This window comes from Misgurnus anguillicaudatus, chromosome 18, assembly GCF_027580225.2.
Source record: "Misgurnus anguillicaudatus chromosome 18, ASM2758022v2, whole genome shotgun sequence".
NCBI classification, from domain to species: Eukaryota; Metazoa; Chordata; class Actinopteri; order Cypriniformes; family Cobitidae; genus Misgurnus; species Misgurnus anguillicaudatus.
Genome location: NC_073354.2, coordinates 12,164,478 through 12,183,844, shown reverse-complemented (window position 1 = coordinate 12,183,844; position 19,367 = coordinate 12,164,478). Strand labels below are relative to the sequence as shown.

Here is a 19,367-nt window from a genome sequence, read left to right as displayed (position 1 = left end):
AGGCCGGATTTCTCTACCTCTGGTCAGTGGGATGTGGTGACCGTGAACAGAGATGGACGAGATGAGAAACACGTGTTTGATGGTGTTCTAGTGTGTACAGGACAATACACACAACCTAACAAACCCCTCTCTGCCTTTAAAGGTGCGTCTGATACATCAAAAATATTTCACATAACACACAACACTGCACTGTAGATCTTTGAGCACAATACAGAGTAAAGTGTCATATGTGGAAATTAGAGGTCCGATAGTGGATTTTACCATTACCAAAGTAATTGAAACATGAAAATGTGCTAAATTAAATAAATGTATGAATAAAATTATATTAATTATATTAGTACGTTTTGAAATAAATACTTCTAAAATATGCAGCTTAGATGGCTAAATTATGGATAAAAGTAATCAGCTTTATTGTGTGCCATTAACGTCTATAGTTATATATAAATATTAGGGGTGGAACGATACATGTATTCGTTTCGAACCGAATCGGTACGGGGGTCACGGTTCGATGCACGAATTTAAACGGAGAATACACGGTATGAAAATTAAAAAAAACTTGCGTGCATTATAATTAATGTAATGCGGAACTAATGTTAGATACGCGGGTTCTTTATGGACAGCTAATCTGTTGCCCCGCTTTAGCTCTGAAGCTCTTGCTGAGTCCCAATTTGCATACTATCCGTCCTAAATAGTATTCGAAACTAGAATTAGTACGTCCCAAAACGTAGTATGTTGAAATGAGTATCCCAAAGATACCCGGATGGTCTACTATTTCCGGTTAGATTTCGAAGTGCAGATCGATCCACACTCTAACGCCTAATATTGCCCACAACCCATTGCGTTCGGGAGGGAGGAGCTTTGTGGTGATGTAAATATGGCAGCCAGACGCAGCAGCGGAGATGCGCCCTCAGCTTTTAAGTGTAAGAATTCAAATGTTTAACCCTAATTAAAGTTATCTTTCATTGTCTCGTAATATTCGGTTGATGTTGTGAAAATAAAGTACCATGGCTGTAGTACTGTGTCATGCATGTGTCTTTTTTATGTATTTCTTTTTATGTTTCTGTCTTAGATTTATACCTTACTATAAACCCTTATGAAAATAAACACCTTTTACTACACTAATCATAGTTTAACCACACTGACTTATTTGTAGTAATACTGTGGCTGTACAAATGTTAACTTTATTAAGAAATATGGTTACTAAACTTTTACTATAGTAAAAGCATGGTCATTTTCATCGCGGTATTTTTGATTTGCATACATACGTATAAAATAAGCATAAAATACGTTAAACAATAGTTATACTATAAACTTTAACTATTTTGAAAATAAGTAGCTTTCGTTACACACATTGTTGCACATGAACATCATAACCAGCCGCCTCACAAACAACCTGCGTTTGGTGTGCGTAACTAGGCAACCACGTTGTCGTTCACGTTGCATGACGTCATCGAAGTACGTCCCAGAACGTGCATACTCTTTTGCTACACACTCAAAAGTACGTACATTTTCCTCACAAAAACAGTACATACTTTTAGGTCGTAGTATAAGCAAAGAGTATAGAAGCCCAAGAGGCGAAGCTCTGTTTTGTTATGGGTAACAGTCTGTAGATGGCGCTGCGAAGCCACGGCCGCCATTAGGGACTGAAAGCACAACTGTGAAGATGTGCAAAGTGGTCGAAACGCAAGCAGTGTTCTGCAATAAATTGCAAAAATTATCAGTCCACCAGAAGCGATTTGGCATTTCATCGGTTTCCAAAGGATGCACAAAGGTAATAACTCATTTAAGTGGAAATATTTTAATGATGTCGTGTTTTAACTTGAATGTTGACAGTTGAACGCATTGTTAACGTTTGTAAATCTGCTTGAATGTTAGGCTAGTGCATCTGTCAAGTTTGCCTTATAAAGTAATGATTGACGGATTTTTTAGATCGCATTTATTTTCCATAGCATAGACATGTTTTTTTAAGAATAAAATTGCTGTTTTGAGTGTGGTGGATGAAATAGTGGTAGCTGCTAACAATTTTCAGGCTTAACCTGGCGGGAATTTCTTTTAGCAGGGAATGCTAAATGATAGATGCTTGCATGAGTTGATTAAAACCCGCACCAGCTAATGTTAATGAAATAACAGAAATAACAATATACTATGTTGATGGTATGCGACAGGAGAAGTAGTGATTACTTAATTTTGCTTAATGCCTGACCGAAATGAATGGTAAGTTACATTTAACTGAGGCAATCTTGTGCGTGCCTTAGCTAACGTTACATGAAAATGCATACCAGGTGCAATGCCATTTTATGTTCGCATTATAAATAGATTTAAATGTAACAAAAGTTTTCTATTTTCTTGTTCAAAATACATTTGACACTTGAAAACATTTATTCATCATGTTTCATATGTATACATTGTAGGTGTGCCAGGTACCGTGGGTCCAGAATCTAAGGAATGCATCCCTTCATGGCATACCTTTGGATCATCTGGATCGGACCTACAGGGTGTGCAGTGCCCATTTCCACAGCAGCCAGTTCAAAAGACCATCTAATGTGTATGTGTAATATAAAACTCTAATACTTCTTGAAAATATGTTTCAGTGTGTAGCTCTTCTATCTATAATATCTAGCTCATCTTAAAGTACCTTCTAACATCTCATCTCATTCTAAAACTGCAATTTACTTTTTCTAAACTCTTACTCCCATCTACTACACTTGACATACCTGTACAGCATTTGGGAGTACATTATCCAAAATGACTGAACCCTCATCCTCTGACAGTGTCCTGATGTAGTTAAAAAATAGTTTACTAGGTTGAGGATTACAAATCATGTCATTGTCTTACAGCCATAGTGGGCTGAACTGGGATGCTGTGCCCACAAGAATACAGGCCCCTAACCCACCTCCCCCACTAGATGTCGAGAGGAAGCGTAAACCTCCAAAGACACGCCAGGAGTTGCCACGTAAAAAACGTAAGATGCTAATTTATTTATATTTCACACACACACACACATATATATATATTCAGGTAGACTGATTCTATTTATAAAAGATGGAAGTTCAGACTTCTCTTATGTTTTACAGCAAATGTATCTGAAATTGTATTTATTAATATTGTTCTGCAGTGAAATTATATTAAACAAATTTTGTGTGTGTGTGTCAGGCAAGCAGAGTCAAGTTCCTGCTCCCTCCAAAGACCAGCACACCGGGAAGCTGTAGCGGGGCCTTCATCACGGGCTCACTACCCTGAGGAAGCTGTAGCGGGGCCTTCATCAATCAGTTATTGTTCATTTTTAGAAATCTATACAAAACTTGAACTGGCTAGGAGCTGACTAATGCTTCCATTCTATGTCAGTGCCTCTTCTCTCACAAAAAGAAAAAAAATACAACAAAACTTAAATGCTTACACAATAGATGGTGGTGTCTGATTAATTACTGAGATCTTATGGCTCCATTTTAATACTGTTTATAGTTCATGTGTGCACTTGCTAGATTGCACATCTTTTTTGTACCTTTCTGCCTGTAATAGGACATTCACAGATTGTTTTTGTTCTTGCCATTGAAACGTTCACTGTGTGCACTTTCACTGAAGATGTTGAAAAACTTGTTAATATTTTTGTGATCTTCTGTGTAAAAGATTAACTCTTAATAAATGTTCATTTATAATTTTATTTATTTATTTGTCCAAATCATATATATGGTGATGTTCACTCATTTCAAAATCAACATTTGAATAAATATGTTATTACTGTGTGTCTGCCTATATATTATTTCATGAATTTCTGTTATACATATAACAAGGAAAATGCATAATAGAACACAAATATTGATAGATTAAAGGTTTGAAGTAATTTTATAATTGTATCTTTGCAAACCGTAAGTGGTAGGCTAATGAAGCCGATTCGGTGGGGGACATACCCTTACGAAAAAGTACTATAGGAATCTTATAGTAATATGGGACATACTATAGAATATCATAAGACTACTATAGAAATACTATAGCAGCTTTAAAATATTATAGAGGTATTAGAACATCACAGAAGTATGTTATGTTCTGTTATACCTCTATAATATCCTAGAGCCGCTATAGTATTTCTATAGTAGTCTTATCGTACTTTTATATTAATATTTTGTCCCAAAATACTATTTTCCTAAGGATAATTAGGCCATGCATAACCACGTTGTTTTCGTATTTAGATATGACGACCAGAAAAAAAATAAGTTATGCCAAGTTTTTGTTATGTTAAGTTGGTTCAGTGCCATTGACTCTCATTATTTTTCGGCGTTTTCCTTCAGTTTTCAGTCCATAATGGCGGCCGCGCCGTCACGTCATGGGGGCAACTGTTGCTATGGAGCGTTCTATTGATTTTCGCCTCTTGGGCTTCTATAGTCTTTGGTATAAGTAGGCGAATTGGGACTCAGCATCTGATAGGCGCCGATGCAGCCGAGCTCCGCCTATGTATGCGCTCTATCAGAGACCGTCTACATTCTCTGGCACTCTGCAGTTTTTTGTCAGGTTGACGGTCGAGTGAGTGAGTCAGAAAGCAGCGACAGCGAGTATGGCAAATGGTGGTGAAGATCTGCTGGCCTCTTTAAGATCGCAAGTTTGGGAAAACTTTAGTTTTCCAGTCAGCAGTACAGGCGAGAGAGTGGTGGAAAAGACGAGGAGTGTGTGTCGGCGTTGTCGGCAGTTTTTGGGTATGTGAGTGGAAATACATCAAATCAGGGCTCTCAAGTCACCCGCATTCACCACACGCATTTCAGTTCACAGGCCACACCTTGTATTTCTCACGCTGAGAAGTGGGAGATAAATTGTCCTGCTATTTATATTTTTTTCTATTTTTATAATTAATGGACAAAGCGCAGGCATACGCAGAGCAGTTCGGTCGAGTTCAACTGCTTTCAGTTTTTTAAGTGTGCTGAACTTCACGCAGCGCCATCAGCGTCAGAGTACCGCGAGAAATCTTGCGGATGAGGCTGATTTAAATCGCTCTCGCGTTACTCTGACATCATCCACTTGTCGTTTCTTGCAGCGCCTGATGTATTCGTACACACCTATTAATGCATCCTACAAGCCTACATTTTTTGTTCTTTAGTAAATTAATATGAAATAAATGTGCTAAAATGTAATTTAAAAATGTATTTAGGTAACTTGTAATACATTTGAAACCCATCTTTGTATGAAAGATGAGTACAAGTTTATAGATATGTTAAATGCATTTCAGTTCATATTCATGACATCTCACAATAACACAGATAAGGACACCTATGGTTTTAAGAATATCTTAAGTACTAAAAAAATTTGCCTTCTGCATTTTTGTTTTGCTTTTCCCTCCATTGTACCGAAATTTAAACCGAACCGTGACGTCTGAACCGAGGTACGAACCGAACCGTGACTTCTGTGTACCGTTCCACCCCTAATAAATATGGTCAAATACTTACAGAAAACATATAAACAACAGAGCAAAGTGGAGCAAACTGTACCGTTAGAGCTGTAACAAAAAAGATATGATGTGTATATGAAGAGTTTGGTTCCAAAACGCAATAAATCCATTTTGACAAATTTCTGTAAAAACGTGTTTTCTATACCAAGAAAGTGACAAGATGAAAACCACTATTTTCTGTTACAAACTTTCACATAGCATCTTTAGGTTATAAAAACATAAAAAATTCAAATCCATAACTTGATTTTCAAAGATTTATTATAAAAACGGATAATTTTTTCCACAAAATGCAATAAATCCATGACAAGTTTGTATTCAAAATGCTATAAATCTATTAAATCAATCGCCTATATAAATGTGCATTCATCTTTGCCATGTTATATTCATTTAGTTGACTAGTTGTACACACTAATTAAAAATATAAACATTATTGTCATTAATCAAAACACTTACTTTGTCATATTAAGAAGTCATCGGTTATACTTGACGTCCTCGCTTAACGTTTTTCAAAGCGATCAGCTGTAAAATGTTTTGGTCCTGCTCGATTTTCGTTGACTTTGAGTAAAATTATGGAAAGTTTTTCATAAGATCCCCTGGGGTCAATGTGTTATCATGACAGTAACTTGATGCTGTCAGCCCGGCCAAAGCACCCGTCTCCCGAGTTCCTCTGCGTAAATTATTAGATGTTGATGGCTTACATTTCTTTCCCGTCACAGAAAACCATCACAGGTTTATCAATGCTATTAAAGTATTATTTTGTTTTTGTTTGTTTGGTGATCACGAAGTACAAAGTAGATGAGGAAAACTAGGATTCCGTGTACTCAGCGCGCCGCCATTCTTTGTTTACATTGCGTGAATGGTGCGCTGTAATCTGTGGAGGAGTGGATTTATGGCATTCTGTAGAAAAGGGGGAGTGGCGTTTATTGCATTTTGGGAAAAAAGGGAGAAAAGATGACAGAATAACACTGCGGAAATTGGATTTTGCATAAAATTAAGAATTTACTTTATAATACTGACCTGATATAATACTGATTCTGGCAGTAACTCATTTTTTTCAAAAATGGCGTTTATTGCGTTTTGGAACCAAACTCTTCATATATTTAAACGCTTAATAAATTTTTAAATCAATCAATTTGTCTCTGTTCACATTAGTTAATGCACAATACATTATCAAATATTATTAATGTTGTAAATGTTCATTGTTAGCTAAGGCATTAACAAATGTTAAGGAATAAACCTTTATAGTAAAGTGTTACTAAACTTTCTTTCACCATTTCCTTCACAATGTCTACTTATTTCTATGACTAACAGATTTTGTTACATGTGTCTTTTTTACAGGCTCTACCATTGCTTGTAAGCTGGATTGGGTAAAATGGATAATCTTAAAGGAACCAGGCAAGTACAGGATGTACAGATGCAAGTTACAAGTCATGTATTTTTTCGAATACAATATTAAATGCTGTCACGTGTAACAGTAATGTGGCTAATCACTTTTTATTTGTAGTTTACTTGAGTGTCCTTGCACTTTTCAGGAGTTAGGGCAGATGTGGAGGCACAACCCGTGATACCAGATACACACCAAACACATTATCGGTAAGTTTGTACTTTACCACTACAGTTTCTTTAAATCCCATGTATACACTCATACACAATTCCCACACACAACACGGTCCACACGACCACACAGAATAAAAGAGTGTATTCAAATCAGTAACAATTGTACTTTCTGTTCAGGACATTCAATCATTACATGATCCATGTGGATGCTGTCCATTGAGGAAAGAGTTTGTTTAGAGGTAAGTGAATCTTCTGTATTTTAATGTAATTAGGTGTGGAACAGTAGAATAAGAGCAAAAGGTTTCAGAATAGGAGTAAATTCAGGGCTGAGTTTAGTTTAAGAATATTTTTCTATCTTATATTTGTTGACTTAATGTTTATAATATTTCTAACAGGTTTCTGGACAGAATTAATCCCAAAGATGGGAAAAAACGCACATCCAGATTAGGAGCAATAAAAAGACAAGGAATTTGATGCAGAGAAAAGCTGTGGCCATTAACCCCCATGTGAACAGCTTCATGCAGTCCCTGATAGAGTTTGAATGGACGACTTCAAACTAAAGGCCAGTGGGGTCTGTCTGCCACAGTTTAATGCATTTATTTTCAGTGGTCAATGAAATTCAAATAGAATATTTAAAACTATGGGCAAGTGTTCTTTTTACCACAGGGAAATGTTACCTTTTAGTCGATGATGGACTTTAAACTGAAAACTTCAAACTATATGGACCAGTGTTCTTATTGCCAAAGTAAAATTTGTTACAGGAGGGGCCTCCAAACTTGTTTATACTTGTTGATTTTATTTTATTTAACTTGTTTTTATGTTTATTATTGTTTAAAATCTTGTTTTAACATGTTTTGTTTCAATTAAATGTTTTTTAAATAAAATTTTTGATACAAACATTGCTTGGATTGCCTTTGAATTTATAATGTCATGTCATGGATAGCATTTTTACCATATTAATAACTATAGATTTAAACCTAAATATCTAGCTATAATATATATATTATCCTATTAACTGTAATAAGTAATAATTAGTATTTATGGGTCAATATAGACATTACAGTAAATTACCGTACTGTACCGTACAGTAAATATTGTAAAAATACAGTAAAGTACTGCTTTATAACTAGACAGTACTAGTTTGTATACTGTAAAACTGTATTACAGTACAGTACAGTAAAACCAAAATACAGTAACTTACTGGCAACCGTGCTGCCAGTACCGTACTGTAAAAATACAGGAAAATCATTAACAGTGTACCACCATCTTGGCTCCCCCTGAGTATATTATAATTTTAAATTTTTATTTAAAAAAAAAATTATAAATGACGGAACTTGAACACACGTACGTGAGGCTGGCAAAAGTAGACATTTGTTTGTAAACATTAACGTTAAGTCAACAGCCTTTTATCTTGCATCTTTCAAATATTTTTTACGTATTAATATTTTGTTAATAATACGTTGGTTTATTGTTGTTTTTAGTGGAAATGGTAACTTTTATCCATTATAATTATTACTTTTATAATATATTTTTTATAAAAGTAGTAATTTTATTATAAATACATTTATTATTAAATCTATGTGGCCATTCCCCTCTTTATGCACAATGTCTTTGTAACTGCACTATTGTTTTTTTTTTAAATATGTTGAATATTGTAAGTTTTGTACAGCTACATTGTATATATGATGTAAAGGATAGATTATAGTTTAGATTATTGCATTATATTTATATGTGCAAGTCAGATAACCTAGTAGCCAAGTAGGGGTACGTTTATTTTGATTAAGTTGATTGTGTGAGTTTCATCAGACACACGTGGGTGTAACCACCGTCATGCGTCTGGACAGAACTTAACTTCCAGTCTCTGTTTTGTTTATGGCTGGTGGCTAAACTGACCTCTGGAACAGATATCTTGTTAAAAATAGCAAATATTTTGCTTTCCTGTAAAACGGGGATCATCGACCACTCACTGCTATGTGTGAAGGAAGGTTTGGCAGCCGATCTGTTAAAATTGTATACATTAATACAGTAACATTAGCTCGGAGTAGTTTTGATACACTTTAGCTATGATTAAGGTAATCTACTTGTTATTTTGCTTGTTATCAGAAATAAACTACACTATTGTTATTGATTTTTTGTGATACGTTTATTCCAAGAAAGCCGTTTGTTTATGTTGTTACTGCTGAAACCGTCTGTGTTGTTTCCTCATGTCACTATTTGTAACACCATGGTCCTGAGAGATACAATATTTTGTACCACTGTATGTCCTCACATATGACAATAAAAGCTTACTTAATTGAAATCTCACTATGGCGAGAGGGGCACATTTACAGTAGAGACAAAGAGGCAACGGCTTCATCATTATATCATAGGCCAGTGGTTCTCAATCTCAACTCCAGTCCTCGGGATCCACCGCTCCGCCATTCTGGATGTCTCTCATATCTGACACACTCAGTTCAGTTCATGGAATCTATCCTAACGAGTTGATGATCTTTATCAGGTGTGTTAAATAAGGGAGACATGCACAATATGCAGAGCAGTGGGTCCCGAGGACTGGAGTTGAGAACCACTGTCATAGGCTATACAAAGGTTATATATAAGTCACCAGTTATTCTGCAGTTTAGTTGAGTTAAAATAGCTCCTTCTCACAAACTTTATACACTCACATAAGTCATTCTGCAATAGAAAGGTAACGTTTCAATTTGTCGGAAATCTCACATTATTCTGTGGATTGTCTGTTTAAATCAATAGACTTTAAAAACACATTTGATTAAAACAAGTTTTATTTGATGTGTCCTGTTGTCTCTTGTGATGGGAATTAAATGTGCTTTTGTACACTTCGTCTTTTCCAAAATATTTGAACTGACCCATCTGCAGGAGGAGGTGCCGGAGGAGGTGCCTGCTGGGCATGCAGACTGCACATATTCAAGCATAAAAATTACTGTTAAACAAAAAAACTGCAAATTCTAATAGCACAAAAGCTGAAACAGAAATAATTAACAAAACTTACTGATTCTCACTCTCGCATCCTGCCAGTCTGGCTTTCTTGCGGCTAACCTCCACTCCCTGAACAGATTAAATTAATGTATATTAAAGGACTTTTAAATTGAAACAAATTTTTCTTAGGGTTCGGTTATAAATCTACCTGCGAGAAAGGAGCAGAGTGCTTCCTCGAGACGCGCAGGGGTGGAGGTCGCAAGAAAATTACCTGCCCGACAGGCGGAGCATGAGGAGGTGAACATCTATAAATACATAAAAGAGTACGGTAATAAACATTTCTAGAAACATTCAAGCAGGGAAAATATGTGTTTAAGAAACAAAACTGACAATTCTAATAGCATAAAGGTTAAAGGACAAGTTCGGTATTTTACACTTAAAACCCTGTTTTCAGATTGTTTATGGTGAAAGAGAACGCTTTTGACTGAAATTTCAACATATGCGGCTGCCCCGAGAATTTTCGGGTGTTCGTGTTTCACCTCCCACCTTTACAATGGGTTTATAGGTGCACTGGAACAATCCCTTCCAAAATGCATCAAACTTTCGTTTACAAAGACGTGAAACTCACCGAGTGGTCAGGGGTGTTCACTGGTATGCTCACACAAAAATCACTGCAAAAGATGCTTTCCAACAGCTGTTTTAGCATTCGTTGTTAACTTGTGGACCTTTTTTTTCAAACGCCTCACACCCATATATTCTTCCGCTTAGAGCTTGAATAATAGACACTCCAGCTCAGGTGGTGGCGATAATCCGCCATAGAAACAAAGTTCCCGACGTGGAGTAATACCGTACCTCACAGCACATCTAATACAAGTCAATGGAGTTGGACAAAACTACGATAAAACCTGTTGGAATGCGTAATTTGCAGCGATTTTTGTGTGAGCATACCAGTGAACACCCCTGACCACTCGGTGAGTTTCACGTCTTGGTAAACAAAAGTTTAATGCATTTTAGGAAGGATTGTTCCAGTGCACCATTAAACCCATTGTAGAGCTGGGAGGTGAAACACAAACACCCAAAAATTCTCGGGGCAGCCGCATATGTCGAAATTTCAGTCAAAACCGTTCTATTTCATCATAAACAATCTGAAAACAGGGCTTTAAGTGTAAAATACCGAACTTGTCCTTTAAGGCTGAAACAGAAATAATTAGCAAAACTTACTGATTTTCACTCCTGCATCCTGCCAGTCTGGCCCTCTTCGGTCTAACCTCCACATCCCGCTCTTCCCCTAATTGAAGCTGTAATTAAAACAAACAGATTTAATCCATGTATATTAAAGGATTTTTAAAATGAAATTGAAATTTTTTTCTCAGGGCTCTGTTATAAATCTACCTGTGTGGGGGCAGCTCTGCGCTTCCTAGGGGAAGGCAGGAGTGGAGCCGCCTGCCGGACAGGCAAATCTTGAGGAGGTGAAGATCTATAAATACATAGAAATGTACGGTAAGAAACCTTTTTGGAAATATTCAAGCACTAAAAAAAGTCAAAATGAAACACAGCTAAATGTAATATTACAAAGATTAATGCAAAAAATGCAGAGACGCTTTTAAACTGTCTATGAATAAATACAAATTTACTGTAAAAAATGTTTCTGCAAACAAACTACTGTTAATGTTAAAGAAGCCCATGTAATATTTAAAAGGTAAAGACGAAAAATGGAGAGACGTTGTTAAACTTACTGAGGTATAGAGTTATAATCAACTTCCATATCCAGAAAAACATCTTCATTATTTTGCTGTAAATAAAACAAACAGTAATTTAAAACATGAATATAAAACTTTTTTTTACAATAAAATTGGCAATACTTGTGTTTATGGCTCTGATTAAAATGTACCTGTACCTGGGCAGACATTGGTGAGGGGAGGGCCGCAACCCGAGGCTCCTCAGGGACTGGAGCAGACACAGGAGCAGGTGAGGGGAGGTTCTCCATTGGAAAGTCCTCTTGATCTAAATCAGATGGACTTGCAAATACGGTGGGAAACCTAGAAACATATGTAAAAACTGTAAGTACTGGTTCTGCAAATGTTTAAGAATCAAGCAGCTGCTGTTTATTATTGTTTTTAAAAACAACCACAGTTTAAACTATAAAGATGACCTATTGCGTTTAACATTAATTGGTAGAATACATTTATTAATACATTAATTCAAAACGGTTCTATTTCACAATAAACAATCTGAAAACAGGGCTTTAAGTGTAAAATACCAAACTTGTCCTTTAAGGCTGAAACAGAAATAATTAGCAAAACTTACTGATTTTCACTCCCGCATCCTGCCAGTCTGGCCCTCTTCGGCCTTACATCCACATCCCGCTCTTCCCCTAATTGAAGCTGTAATTAAAACAAACAGATTTAATCCATGTATATTAAAGGATTTTTAAAATGAAATTGAAAATTTTTTTTCTCAGGGCTCTGTTATAAATCTACCTGTGTGGGGCCAGCTCTACGCTTCCTAGGGGAAGGCAGGAGTGGAGCCGCCTGCCGGACAGGCAAATCGTGAGGAGGTGAAGATCTATAAATACATAGAAATGTACGGTAAGAAACCTTTTTGGAAATAAACAAACTACTGTTAATGTTAAAGAAGCCCATGTAATATTTAAAAGGTAAAGACGAAAAATGGAGAGACGTTGTTAAACTTACTGAGGTACAGAGTTGTAATCAACTTTCATATCCACAAAAACATCCTTATTATTTTGCTGTAAATAAAACAAACAGTAATTTAAAACATGAATATAAAACTTTTTTTTTACAATAAAATTGCCAATATTTGTGTTTATGGCTCTGATAAAAATGTACCTGTACCTGGGCAGACATTGGTGAGGGGAGGGCTGCAACCCGAGGCTCCTCAGGGAATGGAGCAGACACAGGAGCAGGTGAGGGGAGGGCCGCAACCCGAGGCTCCTCAGGGAATGGAGCAGACACAGGATCAGGTGAGGGGAGGGCCGCAACCCGAGGCTCCTCAGGGACTGGAGCAGACACAGGAGCAGGTGAGGGTAGGGCCGCAACCCGAGGCTCCTCAGGGAATGGAGCAGACACAGGAGCAGGTGAGGGGAGGGCCGCAACCCGAGGCTCCACAGGGACTGGAGCAGACACAGGAGCAGGTGAGCGGAGGGCCGCAACCCGAAGCTCCTCAGGGACTGGAGCAGACACAGGAGCAGGTGAGTGGAGGGTCGCAACCCGAGGCTCCACAGGGACTGGAGCAGACACAGGAGCAGGTGAGGGGAGGGCCACAACCCAAGGCTCCTCAGGGACTGGAGCAGACACAGGAGCAGGTGAGTGGAGGGCCGAAACCCGAGGCCCCTCAGGGACTGGAGCAGACACAGGAGCAGGTGAGGGGAGGGCCGCAACCCGAGGCTCCTCAGGGACTGGAGCAGACACAGGAGCAGGTGAGGGGAGGGCCGCAAACCGAGGCTCCTCAGGGACTGGAGCAGACACAGGAGCAGGTGAGGGGAGGGCCGCAACCCGAGGCTCCTCAGGGACTGGAGCAACCACAGGAACAGGTAAGGGGTGGTCCTCATTCTCTTCATCCAAGGAGAGGTCCTCCATTGGAAAGTCCTCTTGATCTAAATCAGATGGACTCGCAAATACGGTGGGAAATCTAGAAACATATGTAAAAACTGTAAGTACTGTTTCTGCAAATGTTTAAGAATTATGCATCTGCTGTTAATTATTGTTTTTAAAAACAACCACAGTTCAAACTATAAAGATGACCTATTGCGTTTAACATTAATTGGTAGAATACATTTGCCCAAACTGATTTTATTAAAAATATTTTCTTTAAATATTGCATTAATCTGATTGTTCTGATCAATATGAATTGTATGACATTTACTGTACTAGTTCATTACTGTTATTATCAGTGTGTCAAATAAAATTCTGACAGATGCTGTAAGAGAATTTTAAATCTTTTCCAGATGCTGGTTTACATTCACCAGTCTTGAAACTTCAGTTACTGCGCATTACACTTTAAAATGCTGATTTGAACAAATATTTTTTTTTTTTTAGAAAAATAAGTTTCCCATACCTTACGATAAACCTGGAGAGGTCCTTTAGCTTCCTACCCCACCGCCCTTCTCTTTGGAGACGAAAAATCCACCTGTCCATCGTCTCTCTTGCCAGTCTGCAAGCCAACCGTGAGGTTTCGGCAAACCTAACCAGGGTAAGCCCTACCTTAAATCTGTAAGAGAGGAACATCATCATTATAAACCAACTCAGCTGTCTAACAATTATGCATCTGATAACAGTGTCTTAATCACAGGAAGACAAAACAAAATAATGTTTATGCAATGAAACTATTGAAGAGTCGGGAGTTCTTACTGGAATTCTGCAGACACACTTCCGCTACCAGACAAACGCACTAAATCGAAAACTAAAGTCTCCGCCCTTTCAGAGAGACTAGTCTCTGTCTCCATGATATCCTCCTAGAAATCACATTATCATCACAAACAGGTCATGTATTTATTACAGTGTAAGACTCGTTTGTATTGAAATGTACTTTTTTACCCTTTTGTGATGATAGAGATCAGAGTCCACATCCTTTTTATCTGTGGTACACAGTGGAACTGTGTACCAGAGATCATTCTTAGTTGGAAAAGCTGCTGAGAACAAAGCAGAGAGAGATGAAATAAAAAAACACTGACAGGTTTGTTAAAGTACCAATTCATAACAACATAAGATTATACTTTAGTATAATTTTCCACATTTGTACAAAAATTAAGTCTTACCGTTTGGAGGAGCTGATGGCAGCTTCAGAGATGATGTCTCCTCGGATGTCGCAACCCGAGGCTCCTCAGGGACTGGAGCAGACGCAGGAGCAGTTGAGGGTAGGGCCGCAACCCGAGGCTCCTCAGGGACTGGGGCCGACACAGGCGCAGGTGAGGGGAGGGCCGCAACCCGAGGCTCGTCAGGGACTGGAGCAGACACAGGAGCTGGTGAGGAGAGGGCCCCAACCCGAGGCTCGTCAGGGACTGGAGCAGACACAGGAGCAGGTGAGGGGACGTCCGCAACCCGAGGCTCCTCAGGGACTGGGGCAGACACAGGAGCAGGTGAGGGGAGGGCCGCAACCCGAGGCTCCTTAGGGACTGGAGCAGACACAGGAGCAGGTGAGGGGAGGGCCGCAACCCGAGGCTCCGCAGGGACTGGCGCAGACACAGGAGCAGGTGAGGGGAGGGCCGCAACCCGAGGCTCCTCAGGGACTGGAGCAGACACTGGAGCAGGTGAGGAGAGGGCCCCAACCCGAGGCTCCTCAGGGACTGGAGCAGACACAGGAGCAGGTGAGGAGAGGGCCCCAACCCGAGGCTCTTCAGGGACTGGAGCAGACACAGGAGCAGGTGAGGGGAGGGCCGCAACCCGAGGCTCCTCAGGGACTGGAGCAGACACAGGAGCAGGTGAGGGGAGGGCCGCAACCAGACGCTCCTCAGGGACTCGAGCAGACACAGCAGCAGGTGAGGGGAGGGCCGCAACCCGAGGCTCCTCAGGGACTGGAGCAGACACAGGAGCAGGTGAGGGGAGGGCCGCAACCCGAGGCTCCTCAGGGACTGGAGCAGACACAGGAGCAGGTGAGGGGGGGTTCTCCATTTGAAAGTCCTCTTGATCTAAATCAGATGGACTCGCAAATACGGTGGGAAACCTAGAAATATATGTAAAAACTGAAAGTACTGTTTCTGCAAATGTTTAAGAATCAAGCAGCTGCTGTTTATTATTGTATTTAAAAACAACCACAGTTTAAACTATAAAGATGACCTATTGCGTTTAACATTAATCGGTAGAATACATTTATTAATACATTAATTCAAAACCGTTTTATTTCACCATAAACCATCTGAAAACAGGGCTTTAAGTGTAAAATATCAAACTTGTCCTTTAAGGCTGAAACAGAAATAATTAGCAAAACTTACTGATTTTCACTCCCACATCCTGCCAGTCTGGCCCACTTCGGCCTAACATCCACATCCCGCTCTTCCCCTAATTGAAGCTTTGGAACTGTGTACCAGAGATCATTCTTAGTTGGAAAAGCTGCTGAGAACAAAGCAGAGAGAGATGAAATAAAAAACACTGACAGGTTTGTTAAAGTACCAATTCATAACAACATAAGATTATACTTTAGTATAATTTTCCACATTTGTACAAAAATTAAGTCTTACCGTTTGGAGGAGCTGATGGCAGCTTCAGAGATGATGTCTCCTCGGATGTCGCAACCCGAGGCTCCTCAGGGACTGGAGCAGACGCAGGAGCAGTTGAGGGGAGGGCCGCAACCCGAGGCTCCTCAGGGACTGGAGCAGACACAGGAGCAGGTGAGGGGAGGGCCGCAACCGGAGGCTCCTCAGGGACTGGGGCAGACACAGGAGCAGGTGAGGGGAGGGCCGCAACCCGAGGCTCCTCAGGGACTGGAGCAGACACAGGAGCAGGTGAGGGGAGGGCCGCAACCCGAGGCTCCTCAGGGACTGGAGCAGACACAGGAGCAGGTGAGGGGACGGCCGCAACCCGAGGCTCCTCAAGGACTGGGGCAGACACAGGAGCAGGTGAGGGGAGGGCCGCAACCCGAGGCTCCTCAGGGACTGGAGCAGACACAGGAGCAGGTGAGGGGACGGCCGCAACCCGAGGCTCCTCAAGGACTGGGGCAGACACAGGAGCAGGTGAGGGGAGGGCCGCAACCCGAGGCTCCTCAGGGACTGGAGCAGACACAGGAGCAGGTGAGGGGAGGGCCGCAACCCGAGGCTCCTCAGGGACTGGAGCAGACACAGGAGCAGGTGAGGGGAGGGCCGCAACACGAGGCTCGTCAGGGACTGGAGCAGACACATGATCAGTTGAGGAGAGGGCCGCAACCCGAGGCTCCTCAGGGACTGGAGCAGACACAGGAGCAGGTGAGGAGAGGGCCCCAACCCGAGGCTCCTCAGGGACTGGAGCAGACACAGAAGCAGGTGAGAGGAGGGCCGCAACCCGAGGCTCCTCAGGGACTGGAGCAGACACAGGAGCAGGTGAGGAGAGGGCCGCAACCCGAGGCTCCTCAGGGACTGGAGCAGACACAGGAGCAGGGGAGGGGAGGGCCGCACCCCGAGGCTCCTCAGGGCCTGGAGCAGACACAGGAGCAGGTGAGGGGAAGGCCGCAACCCGAGGCTCCTCAGGGACTGGAGCAGACACAGGAGCAGGTGAGGGGGGGTTCTCCATTTGAAAGTCCTCTTGATCTAAATCAGATGGACTCGCAAATACGGTGGGAAACCTAGAAATATATGTAAAAACTGTAAGTACTGTTTCTGCAAATGTTTAAGAATCAAGCAGCTGCTGTTTATTATTGTATTTAAAAACAACCACAGTTCAAACTATAAAGATGACCTATTGCGTTTAACATTAATCGGTAGAATACATTTATTAATACATTAATTCAAAACCGTTCTATTTCACCATAAACCATCTGAAAACAGGGCTTTAAGTGTAAAATACCAAACTTGTCCTTTAAGGCTGAAACAGAAATAATTAGCAAAACTTACTGATTTTCACTCCCACATCCTGCCAGTCTGGCCCACTTCGGCCTAACATCCACATCCCGCTCTTCCCCTAATTGAAGCTTTGGAACTGTGTACCAGAGATCATTCTTAGTTGGAAAAGCTGCTGAGAACAAAGCAGAGAGATATGAAATAAAAAAACACTGACAGGTTTGTTAAAGTACCAATTCATAACAACATAAGATTATACTTTAGAATAATTTTCCAAATTTGTACAAAAATGAAGTCTTACCATTTGGAGGAGCTGATGGTGGCTTCAGAGATGATGTCTCCTCGGATGTCGCAACCCGAGGCTCCTCAGGGACTGGAGCAGACACAGGAGCAGGTGAGGGGAGGGCCGCAACCAGAGGCTCCTCAGGGACTGGAGCAGACACAGGAGCAGGTGAGGGGAGGGCCCCAACCCGAGGCTCCTCAGGGACTGGAGCAGACACAGGAGCAGGTGAGGGGAGGGCCGCAACCCGAGGCTCCTCAGGCACTGGAGCAGACACAGGAGCAGGTGAGGGGAGGGCCACAACCCGAGGCTCCTCAGGGACTGGAGCAGACACAGAAGCAGGTGAGGGGAGGGCCGCAACCCGAGGCTCCTCAGGGACTGGAGGAGACACAGGAGCAGGTGAGGGGAGGGCCGCAACCCGAGGCTCCTCAGGGACTGGAGCAGACACAGGAGCAGGTGAGGGGAGGTTCTCCATTGGAAAGTCCTCTTGATCTAAATCAGATGGACTCGCAAATACGGTGGGAAACCTAGAAACATATGTAAAAACTGTAAGTACTGTTTCTGCAAATGTTTAAGAATTAAGCAGCTGCTGTTTATTATTGTTTTTGAAAACAACCACAGTTCAAACTATAAAGATGACCTATTGCGTTTAACATTAATTGGTAGAATACATTTATTAATACATTAATTCAAAACCGTTCTATTTCAACATAAACAATCTGAAAACAGGGCTTTAAGTGTAAAATACCAAACTTGTCCTTTAAGGCTGAAACAGAAATAATTAGCAAAACTTACTGATTTTCACTCCCGCATCCTGCCAGTCTGGCCCACTTCGGCCTAACATCCACAGCCCGCTCTTCCCCGAATTGAAGCTGTGGAACTGTGTACCAGAGATCATTCTTAGCTGGAAAAGCTGCTGAGAACAAAGCAGAGAGATATGAAATAAAAAAACACTGACAGGTTTGTTAAAGTACCAATTCGTAACAACATAAGATTATACTTTAGAATAATTTTCCACATTTGTACAAAAATGAAGTCTTACCGTTTGGAGGAGCTGATGGCGGCTTCAGAGATGATGTCTCCTCGGATGTCGCAACCCGAGGCTCCTCAGGGACTGGAGCAGACACAGGAGCAGGTGAGGGGAGGGCCGCAACCCGAGGCTCCTCAGGGACTGGAGCAGACACAGTAGCAGGTGAGGGGAGGGCCGCAACCCGAGGCTCCTCAGGGACTGGAGCAGACACAGGAGCAGGTGAGGGGAGGGCCGCAACCTGAGGCTCCTCAGGGACTGGAGCAGACACAGGAGCAGGTGAGGGGAGGGCCGCAACCCGAGGCTCCTCAGGGACTGGAGCAGACACAGGAGCAGGTGAGGGGAGGTTCTCCATTGGAAAGTCCTCTTGATCTAAATCAGATGGACTCGCAAATACGGTGGGAAACCTAGAAACATATGTAAAAACTGTAAGTACTGTTTCTGCAAATGTTTAAGAATTAAGCAGCTGCTGTTTATTATTCTTTTTAAAAACAACCACAGTTCAAACTATAAAGATGACATATTGCGTTTAACATTAATTGGTAGAATACATTTATTAATAGGGCTGCACGATTAATCGTTTTTAAACCGAAATCGCGATTTGGATGGGTGCGATTTTCGAATCGCAAAAGCGGCGATTATTTTGATT

At 41.1% G+C, this 19,367-nt stretch overlaps 2 protein-coding genes and 2 long non-coding RNA genes across 4 annotated transcripts in view; 1 reads left to right on the top strand and 3 right to left on the bottom strand.

The window, feature by feature from the left end:
• Positions 1 to 12,647, bottom strand: part of LOC141350285 (uncharacterized) — a 31,152-nt gene extending 18,505 nt beyond the window's left edge. Inside the window, exons 1-5 of the mRNA XM_073855368.1 lie at positions 12,619 to 12,647; positions 12,406 to 12,490; positions 12,233 to 12,309; positions 11,823 to 11,964; positions 11,662 to 11,717 (exon numbers count right to left, since the gene is read on the bottom strand). Coding sequence (XP_073711469.1) covers positions 11,662 to 11,717; positions 11,823 to 11,964; positions 12,233 to 12,309; positions 12,406 to 12,490; positions 12,619 to 12,647 — 389 coding nt within the window. The remainder of the gene's footprint in view (positions 1 to 11,661; positions 11,718 to 11,822; positions 11,965 to 12,232; positions 12,310 to 12,405; positions 12,491 to 12,618) is intronic.
• On the top strand, positions 2,396 to 3,743 carry LOC129454199 (uncharacterized). The gene is made up of 3 exons (XR_008647748.2): positions 2,396 to 2,545; positions 2,838 to 2,962; positions 3,154 to 3,743. It is a non-coding gene; the product is annotated as an uncharacterized lncRNA (long non-coding RNA).
• LOC141350328 (uncharacterized) lies at positions 9,754 to 11,227 on the bottom strand. The gene is made up of 4 exons (XR_012358419.1): positions 11,147 to 11,227; positions 10,134 to 10,230; positions 9,999 to 10,054; positions 9,754 to 9,903 (listed from the first exon to the last, which is right to left on the bottom strand). It is a non-coding gene; the product is annotated as an uncharacterized lncRNA (long non-coding RNA).
• Positions 12,402 to 18,589, bottom strand: LOC129429207 (uncharacterized). Its single transcript, XM_073855367.1, has 11 exons — positions 18,487 to 18,589; positions 17,713 to 17,784; positions 17,482 to 17,586; positions 16,122 to 16,193; positions 15,892 to 15,996; positions 14,703 to 14,831; positions 14,482 to 14,576; positions 14,296 to 14,399; positions 14,003 to 14,155; positions 12,619 to 13,576; positions 12,402 to 12,490 (listed from the first exon to the last, which is right to left on the bottom strand). Exons 1-10 carry the CDS (start codon positions 18,587 to 18,589, stop codon positions 12,667 to 12,669), a joined length of 1,848 nt encoding a protein of 615 aa, XP_073711468.1. The 3' UTR covers positions 12,402 to 12,490; positions 12,619 to 12,666.
• Positions 18,590 to 19,367: the final 778 nt, after the last annotated feature.